This window comes from Galeopterus variegatus, unplaced genomic scaffold (genome assembly GCF_000696425.1).
Source record: "Galeopterus variegatus unplaced genomic scaffold, G_variegatus-3.0.2 Scaffold4010, whole genome shotgun sequence".
In the NCBI taxonomy this organism is placed as follows: domain Eukaryota; kingdom Metazoa; phylum Chordata; class Mammalia; order Dermoptera; family Cynocephalidae; genus Galeopterus; species Galeopterus variegatus.
Window position 1 is genome coordinate 189,015 of NW_007730121.1, and position 9,838 is coordinate 198,852.

Genomic DNA, 9,838 nt, shown 5'->3' on the forward strand with positions numbered 1-9,838 from the left:
GCGGGGAGGGGTAGGGAGGCAGGAGGGGGCGGGGACCGAGGGGCTGGGGTTCTGGAAGGCTCCTAGGACGGGGGACAGAATGGGGCGGAGGGCCAGTGTTAGGGACGGTGTTTCTTCCCCTCAAACTGCGAAACAATTCTCAAATTTAATTCTTTACCGATGGGACACCCTCCTCCCCTTTTGACCTTTGGATGACCAGGGTGGCTGGGACCCCTGGAATGCACAAAGTTCGTTTGGGCTTAGGGGTTTGGAAGGCCTTTGGGTTCTCTTAGCTGCTTGCGCTGGTATTTAGAAAAACCTCTCTCCCTTTCTTATGGGTCAGGGAAGCAGTAGTAAATGACACCAGACTTATCCACATTGGGAGTGGAGGTACGGCGTCAGGGGCAGGCGGCAGCAAGAAGACCTTTACTTGACCTGAAGCCTTGGATCTTCTCTTTCCAGTGTGACGCCAGCGTGCCCCTTTGTATTCCTGTCACTTTTCCCAAATTTACCCCCCTTCTCGCCTTCCCCCCACCATGATGTAATTTTATTTTCTGAGGAGAAAAAGAGCAGCAGTGAGCTCAGCATGCAAATATAGACAACTTGCACAGCCACACTTAGCTCTCTCTCCTAGTTCTGCCCCTCTGCCCAGGCCCAGCGTGGCAGCTCTCACTTCCCCTCCACCCCAGGGACTTTCCTCCCCCAGATTCTCAGCCAGACTGAAAGAGGGAAGGAAGAATTGGAGAAGCATCTCCAGCCTAAGGGGTCTCGCTTCAATTTTGGCAGAGTCTGGCCATGGGAAGAGATCTAATCACCCTCCGTGTCTGGGCCATCTCACCTCCGTTCCAGCTTGGTAGGGACTCCCCTGGAAGCCTCAGATGAGCCCCTCTGTTCTTGGTTCTACACTGCCCCTAGAAGAGGCTCAGGCTCCTACTGCTTCGGGTTTCACAGCTCTTCTCTTTGCCATTCTTCTCCCCAGCATGCCCTGCCACTGCCCCTTTGACAGTAACACACCCTCATAATTTGCCTTTGTATATATATATATACACATATATATATATATATCATATATATATACAGCAGTATATATATATATATATATATATATATATATATATATATCATTTGCTCTGTGTCGTAGGGCCAAAACCCCTTTTGTTGACCCTTCTTTGAGACTCAGAGAAACTGTATGACTTATCTACAGTCATGTAGCTTCTAAGTGAAAGGCTCAGTTCTCCTGGAGGCAACAAGGCACAGGGGACTTGGGCTTCATGCTAGCTCCACTCCTTCCTTGGGCAAGTTATGCCTGTGAGCCTCAGTGTCCTCTCAGGTAAGATGGAGATGCCAGTACCTATTTTATAGGGCTCTTCTGAGATTCAAAAATAGTAAATCTCTAGGGATTGGCATAGATACATGGGTGCTTAAAAAAATAGGAGCTATTACTTAGTCCAGGGTCTTCCACTGACCTATGCTAGATAGTAATTTTGTTTTGTATTAGCCTAGTGCCCATACTACTTATTAAACATTTATTAAATGGGTACAAGTTGATGAATACATGGTTTTTACTCTCTATGCTCCTGCCATTTTCTCTAGGGACACTTCCTGGATTTGTCTGTGAAAGGAAACTCCTCTAACCTTAGGCCTCATCTTTCCACACTTAGAAATCAAGTCTCCCAGCAACACCTTTACATCTGATGCATGGAAGATGTATAATGTTTATTATTTTATGGTCTTGTTCAGCTGCTTGGTCCTCCCACTCCCCGACTCCTTTACGCTTACCCCAGCCTGGGCCTATCCTGCAGAGATTGTGGGTCCTTCCTGCCAAAAACTCCAGCAGGAGCAGGTCTGGGGATCTCCACTGTACAAAACCCAACATCTCCTCTCCATTCCCATGACTACCACTTGTACTCCACCACCATGTACTATCAGCTTCACTCCAATTATTATAACAGTCTCTGATTATGAGTTAGGGTCTTTGCCTCTGGCATCTGCATCATCTTTCCTCCCCATATCTATACTTTTCATTGCTACCGGAGTAAATTTTGCCTGTCCTACCCAGCTCACAGGATTAAATTCAAACACCTCTGCAACCCAGCCCCATTATGCTTACCCAACCTCCTGTGACAACTTGAATTTCTCTTCTCATGTGTCTGGTCTCTATGCCTCCAATGTGACAAACACATCCTGCCAGTGCCTTTGATGCTTTCACCGACTGAAATATTCCCTCCCCAACTCCTTTTCCTACAGTCAAATCCCATTCCTCAACTTAAGACCTACGATAGGTTTACTTCCTTTATGAAGTCAGCAAGCCCACTCTGATCTCTCTCTTCTGAGTACATTCTGTTCTTTCATTTGTTCTTTTTTTTTTTTTTTTGACCGGTAAGGGGATTGCAACCCTCGGCACGGTGTGGTCTGCACCATGCTTAGCCCATGAGCACACCGGCCATCCCTATATAGGATCCAAACCCACGGCATCGGCGCTACCACCGCTGCACTCTCCTGAGTGAGCCACGAGGCCGGCCCATTTCATTTGTTCTTTTAAGAAGCATTTATTACAGACAACTTCTTGTGTGCCAGACTCTGTGGACACACAAAAAAAGCCTGGGTTCCTGCTTTCAAGAGACTTACAGTTAGTGGGGAAGACAGACATGTAAATGAAGAACTATAATAGAATGTGCTGAGTACTAGAATGGAGGTGTACACAGCAAGTGCAGTGGGAACCCAGAGGAGGGGACCGCAGGAGGGGCAACCTCTGGGAAAGCCTCACCAAGGAAGCATAATTGGGGCTCAAACTTGATGTTCAAATAAGAGCTGCAGGGAGGGTGCTATCAAGCGGCACATAATCACTTAATTACATATTGCTTTGTATCTTTCTTCAATTGTTTGGTGTGCTTGTCTTGACATCTCAGTAAGGCTAATCAGCTCAAGAGCAGGGACAGGCCTGGCACTCTCTGTTCTCCCAGAGCCTACCAGCAGGGCTGGACAAACACTGTGTGTTCAGAAAAGGCTTGTTGACTTGAAGCAGATAAATAATCAAGGCTTCTCTGGGATAACTGCCTGGATGGAGCTGCAACCCCCTCCTATCACTTTGTCCTAGCTCATTCCCAGCAAGACACCCACACCCAAATCCCCGTCCTCTGGCCTCCTGCCTCCTGCCACAGGGGTGAGAATTCATCAAGAGACACTTGCTCATGCTGCCCCAGACATATTTATTGAGGCCTCTCGTTTGACCCAAATACATTAATGAGAGATTGCTGAGACACAGCCCCAAACACAGTACCCTCCCTTCCTCTTGGCCAGGGACAGGATGGTCAGAAGGATATAGGATTTGACAGAGTGAGGGAAGGCTGCGCACAGATGGAGGGAATAGAAGAGAGATGGGGCCCATAGATAAAGCAAGAGGAGAATCACAAGAAGAGTATGGGGAAAATGACGGAAGAAACGAATAAGAGACACAGGTAAGTTATGGGATAAGAAACAAGTCAGATGAGCAAGCAGGGAAAAGTAGCTCATCAGATGATGGGGATTAGGGTCTCAGCACCCAGCATATGGACCCCAGCTGGCCCTGTGGCAGAGAATGACCTAGTGTCCCTGGAGGAGCTTGGGGAAGGACAGGGAAGGTGGGAGGGAACGTGAGGAGCGCAGGTGGGGCTGGAAGATGGTTGTCACAGCAACTAATCATCATCGTCGTCATCATCGTCATCGTCGTCATCGTCCTCTGTGTTGATCTCGCCTGACAGTACATCCTCCAACCAGTCCTCTAGTTCCTCAGCAGAAGGGAGGTCTTCCTCATCGTCCATCTCCATCCATATGCTATCCGCCTAGGAGACAGCACAGGCAGGGAGGAAGCTAAGTCTGACCAGGGTCTTTGGACCTGTCCTCCCACTCACTGGACTCTACATCCTTTGCTACATCCTCTGTCCCTTCCTTTCATCTGTCTTGGCCAGGAAACTGTCCAGGTGAAAGTCTAGGTTAGACTAGTGGCAGGTGGGAGTGGAGAGAAAAGCTAGATTGACAAATAGACCTTCTCCCTTCAGTCTGTCTTCCATGCTTTTACCACACTGAGCTTCCTAAAACTGATCTCTCTATTATGCCCTTGATGCAAAACCTTTGGTGGCTCTTCATGGCCTATAGAATAAAGTTATCAACTCCTCAGCATTCAAGGCTTTTCATAACCTGCTTTTCCAGTCCCAGTACCATTTTCAGTGATCTTTAGACTCTGAAGCCATAAAAACCTACTTGCCCTTTCCTAAACCTGATATTCATTTTCCTACTTTCGACCTTTTGATCTTGCTTTTTTCTCAGTTTGGAAATGACTTTCCTTAATCACCACTTGTTGAAATCCTATACATTGTACAATCTCCATTTTAAATGCGACTTTCTCTTAAACTCTTTCCTGATCTCTCAAGCAGAAATCACTTTAATTTCTGTGCCTTTCTAGCATTTTATTTGTATCTTTATCATAAAGTTTATCAGATCCGGCCTTGATGGAATGAATACCTGCCTCCCCAATTAGACTGAGGACTCTATGAAAGCAGAGACTGGCTTATTCAATTCAACTCAACAAATATTTCTGAAGCACCTACAGTGTGGGCATGAGAAGACTTCTGCCCTCAAAAAGCTCAAAGTCTGCTGGAAGAGACAAACAAGATACATAAACAGCCATGTAGAAGTCATGTTCTCAAGGCCAAATGAGCTCTGGGAGTGCCATGGAGGGAATAATGCCATATGGGAGATCTGGAAAGATTTCATGGAGAAGAAAGGATTTGAACTGGGCCTTGAAGGATGAGCAACCTGTTCCAACAAATAAGGGCAGGGGCATGTTCAGACCCTCAGACCAGGCATGTCTACTTCCTCTAGAAAGGGCTTAATTTCTCGTTAGCAGAGGGGAGGAGAGCTACCTATGCTGTCAGGGTTGGGGTCAACCAGGGATAAGGGAGGGAAACTTACATCAGTAACATTGACGACTCCTATTTGTGGGGCTGACAAGTCAATGTCAAACGTCTTCTCCCAGTATGGGACTAGCTGCAGAGAGACCAAAATATAGCAACTTAATGGAGTCTAAAAACACATGAGTCCAAGAGGGTGAGTGTGAGGGTTGGCCCAGGGATAAAGAGAGGGGACAGCATCAATTGGCAGTCGATGGGGGACAGGTCCAGCTCTAGGGCCTGAAGACAGTGGGTAGAGGTAAGCAGCGAAAGAGTAGAAATCCCAATGTGAAAGTATCAGAAAGTTTCTCACGTTTCTATTTGTTCACTCAGTTGCTCATTCAACAATGAGTGCTAGGAGTTGGGTATTCGGCTGAGAACAAAACCATCCTCTGGGACATGGAATCTCTATGCAGTGCTTCTGTGATTGAGTGTGTACACCTGTGTGCAGGGTTATTGTGCCCATCTGCTCACCAGACCTCTGGTTTTTGCTAGGAGTTGGCCCTGGCACATGGGTTACCTGCCCAGCCCTGCTTTGGGAATCGAGTGTTGTGTCCCATGTGATTCACTTCCCATCCTGTTTCCCTTGCTCAGGATGTTCTCCATGCCTACAGTGCCCTTGAGCATGCAACAGGTATAACCTCCCAGAGCCCTCCAGCTAGGAGGGGGTATAGGAACTCTGAAAGAAAGCTCTGGCTAAGAAGGTGCCACAGTCTAAGGCCCACCTTAGGATAGCAGTGCCTGAGCTGTGCCTCTTACCAGGGGGAAATCATCAGGGTCGATCCAGATGATACTAAGATCAGGATTTTCAGTGTTATCTTGGGCCACAGACTTGAGAATCTCTAAGAACTCGTAGCCATCTTGGAGGGAACACAAGTGAGAAGTATGAGGTGGGGTAGAGAGGAAAGGGACCCAGGGGAAGTTGGAGTCCAGATCTATTTCCCTGCTCCCACAACTCCACATGTCTAGCCCCAGGCTGCTTGCAAATTCCCAGGAATGCCTCTCAAGTGAGGCCTATGCTCCAACAAACATACCTGCCTCCCTCTGCCTTCCCCCCAATCCAATCCAGTATTCCTCCCTCACCAGGATCATCTTCCTCTGCAAAGGCCACAATGTGGATTCCATCCAGATCATCCTCCTGTTAGGGGGTGAGAGGAAGAGCAGAGTGGGGGTGGGGAAGGAAACCTTACTGTTATATTCTCTGAAGTTGGAAAACCCAGAACAGATCCTAGATGTTCCTTGAACCTCAATTTTGTGGAAATCCAGCTTCTGAACCAGGTATATTCTTGTGATGTTGACCCTTTTCCAAGTGACACTGTCCCTTTCAGCTCCATGGCCCCCACACCTCCTCTGGATAATCCCTTTATCCCCAGAGCTTGGGTCTCCTCCCTTGTCATCTTCATCCACTTATGTCTGTCTCCCAATTCCTGACATGGTCTTCAGATCAGAAAACCTTCAACTTTTGCTGGTGCACTGTTTCTCCTAACAGTGGGCATGAGGAGCAGCAGGGTGGGATGTTTCTAGGACTTGAGTCTTCAGCCACCCATGCTCCTCACGGGCCTGCCCTGGCTGGGGGCACTCACCCAGGTCTCATACATACTCTCAGGCTTCAGTTTCCTCAGGGTTGACCTGGAAGAGACAGTCAGAAGGGCAATACTCAGTGAGTGAGAAGGACAGCCCCCCTCCAGAGGGTCCCCATAGCAGAGGCTGCCTCTGGGTCAGGCCCAGGGCACAGACAGCTTGTAGCCCAGAACAAAGCCATCTGGCAAAGTCTAAGCTCTGGGCACCATGCCCAGATCACTGAATGGTTAAAGCAGTGGGGGAGGGGATGGTGGACAAGGGGGCTGGAAGAGAGACTTTTGGTAGAAAGGTAAGAAATGGACATCTGGGTAGTCATCCATACATTTATATATTCATTCACTCACTCAATAAAATTGTGTGCCTGGTATATTCTCAGTAATGTGCTAAGTGCTGGGTAGAGTTGAACCAGGCAAACTTGTACCTGCCCTGATGAAGGGGGCATAATCTACTGGGAGAGGGTGAGAGAGAGTAAGTAGTATTTATTCTGATGAATGGGTATTTCTAGTTGTGGAATACTGTGAAGAGAATTGTGTGTGAGCGGAGGGCAGTTTTTCAACCTCAGCACTATTAACATTTGGGGTTGGATAACTCTCTATTGTTGGGTGCTGTCCTGTGCACTGCAGGATGTTTAGCAGTATCCCTGGCCTCTAGCTCCTAAATACCAGAAGCACTCCTCACAACCAAAAACGTCTCCGGATATATTGCCAAAATATCCCTTGGAAGGCAAAATCCTCCTTCCTCCTCGCCACTCCCTCCCCCAACCCTGTTGAGAACTATTGGTGTAGGGTAATATATTAGAGAGAACATGGGACAGATCAGGGTTCTGACACTACTTACGGAACCTCTTTCACTGAGGTTGTTAAAAGGAGTAAGTTAATAACAGAGACAGAAAGCACCTTGCAGTTCCTGGCAGACCACAGTCAGTCAACACTTGTTTGTTGACAGATTATTTAAATCACAATCAACATCACAGTGAACTATACACATTTATGGAGGACCTTCTCTGTGCAGGGCTCATGGCTAAGTACTGGGGTGCAAAATATCATGCAAAATTATTAGTGTATCAGTGAGCGCTGGTGCCCAGAGGTGCATTCATCTCCAGTTGAGACCACCTTCCTTGCTGGCTGAGATTCCCCCAGCCCATGTCACAGACTGGTGTTCTAGCCCAAGGAGGAGCCTACCCCACTCAGACCCCCACCTCCTGTGCTCCTCCACAAAGTTGACAATCTCCTCTTCACTATTGGGCTTGTCTGGGATGGTCACAGGCTCTTCCATGAAGGCCTCATAGAAATCGATCTCGTTCAGCTTCAGGGTCAGCTTCTTTGCCACCTTTGGGGGAGGAGGCAGGAGGGGAGTGGAGCAGGGGACACAGGGTCACAGTGAGAAGCAGTATTATGGGGGAATAAATATTAGGAAAAGAGTCAGACAACCTGAGTCCTTGTCACTGCCACTGTGACATTGGGCAAATATCTTAACTTCTCTGGGTTTCAGTTCAACAGGAGAGGGGGGTAGGTTAATCTAAAGCCCCTCTTTGGCTCTAACATCTATTGGGTGGGAGGAGCCTGGGGCGGGGTGGGGTTATCAGTGTGCAGGAAGGGCCCAGGTCCCCACCGATTCTGGAAGAGGAGGCTGGAGGCAGCTTAGGGGCATGAAGGGGACCCAGTACAGCCAGGGGGTGGGTGAGAACCTTGCTGTCGAAGGTGGCGAAGAAGGGGATGTAGGGATGGAACTCCTCGGCCGCGTCCTCGTAGGCTTTGTAATCTGAGGGGGAACGTAGAGTCAGGCTTGGGGAAACCAGTGTCTGCCAGCGAGTAATTCCCCTCTCCCTCTCCCCAGTTTTTCTTTGGCAGGTGGGGTTCATTTTGAGACACACCCCCTCTAGTGCTCTGAGAATGGGTAAAATACAGTAGTGCTATAGTCGGGGGAAGGTGGAAGGCTGGACGTGCTTTTCTGGGAATGCTCCAGAGCACGGAGATGAGAGCAGCAGATGGAGCTGACCGTGGCAGGGGAAGGAGAGGGGCAGGGAGTTAGGTGGAGATGCTGAGACAGCCGGTGAAGGGGCTGTAGGACGGGTGAGATGGGGGATCCATACAGAGGTACAGCAGAGTCAGAGGGCTACCCACGCTCTGAGTCTTTGCTCTTGAAGTAGCCAATGAGTTTGTTCTCATCCTCAATATTCTCAAAGGCCTGCAGTTCTCGTTCACCTTCAATCAATTCCACAGGGTCCTCTAGGACCTGGAAGAGCAGGACGTTCAAGGAAGAGAGTGAGTTTCTATTTTCACTGGTAGAACCAGAGAGAAGGATCTAGAGAGAAGAAGGCTGGGGAACTGGGAGAGGGGGCTAGATGTAGAGAGAGTGTGTATGTGTGTTGTCTGTGTTGTGTATGTGTGTGGTGCATGTGGGTTACAGTGTGTGTGTAGTGTGTGTGGTATGTGTTGTGTGTGTTGTGTATGTGGGGGTGCATGTGTAGTTTGTGGGAGGGTGTATGTGGGTTACAGTGTGTGTGTAGTGTGTGTGGTATGTGTTGTGTGTGTTGTGTATGTGGGGTGCATGTGTAGTTTGTGGGAGGGTGTGTGTGTGTGTAGTGTGTGATGTGTAATGTGTGTGGGGTGTGTGTTATTGTGTGTGTATTTATGTGTTATGTGTGGGTGTGTGTGGTGTGGGGGGGTGTAATATGAGTGTGTAGTGTGTGTATGGTGTGTGTAGTAAAGGGCTGGATGTGGCGCATGTGTGTGGTTGGCATGTGTGGTCTGTGTAGTGTGTGTGTGTGTGTGTGTGTGTAGTGTATGTGGTGTGTATGTGGGATGCATGTGTGTATGTGTGGGATGTGTATGGTGTGTGTAGTAAAGGGCTGGATGTGGCGCATGTGTGTGGTTGGCATGTGTGGTATGTGTAGTGTGTGTGTGTGTGTGTGTGTAGTGTATGTGGTGTGTATGTGGGATGCATGTGTGTATGTGTGGGGGTGTGTGCAGTGTGTGTGGTGTGAATGTGTACTGTGTGTGGTGTGTGTGGTACATATGTGGTGTGTGTAGTGTGTGTGGTGAATGTATGTGGTGTGTGGTAAATGTGTATGGAGTGTGTGTATGGTATATGTGTGTGATGAGTGTGCGGTGTGTGTGTTTGGTGCATTGTGTAGGGTATGTGTAGTGTGTGATGAGTGTGGTGCATGTGTGTGATGAGTTGTGTGGTGCATGTGTGTGGTGCATCTGTGTGATGAGTGTGTGGTGCATGTGTGTGGTGCATCTGTGATGAGTGTGTGGTGTGTGTGTGTGGTGTGTGCAGTGCGTTTGTGTGATGAGTGTGTGGTGCATGTGTGTGATGAGTTGTGTGGTGCATGTGTGTGGTGCATC

General features: G+C 48.5%; 1 protein-coding gene across 1 annotated transcript in view; it reads right to left on the bottom strand.

Annotated features, from left to right (window-relative positions):
* Positions 1-3,168: 3,168 nt before the first annotated feature.
* Positions 3,169-9,838, bottom strand: part of LOC103602092 (calsequestrin-1) — an 11,591-nt gene continuing 4,921 nt past the window's right edge. The window contains exons 4-11 of the mRNA XM_008586515.1: positions 8,612-8,723; positions 8,176-8,249; positions 7,687-7,817; positions 6,491-6,536; positions 5,991-6,045; positions 5,667-5,767; positions 4,930-5,004; positions 3,169-3,800 (exon numbers count right to left, since the gene is read on the bottom strand). Coding sequence (XP_008584737.1) covers positions 3,654-3,800; positions 4,930-5,004; positions 5,667-5,767; positions 5,991-6,045; positions 6,491-6,536; positions 7,687-7,817; positions 8,176-8,249; positions 8,612-8,723 — 741 coding nt within the window. The 3' untranslated portion in view covers positions 3,169-3,653. The remainder of the gene's footprint in view (positions 3,801-4,929; positions 5,005-5,666; positions 5,768-5,990; positions 6,046-6,490; positions 6,537-7,686; positions 7,818-8,175; positions 8,250-8,611; positions 8,724-9,838) is intronic.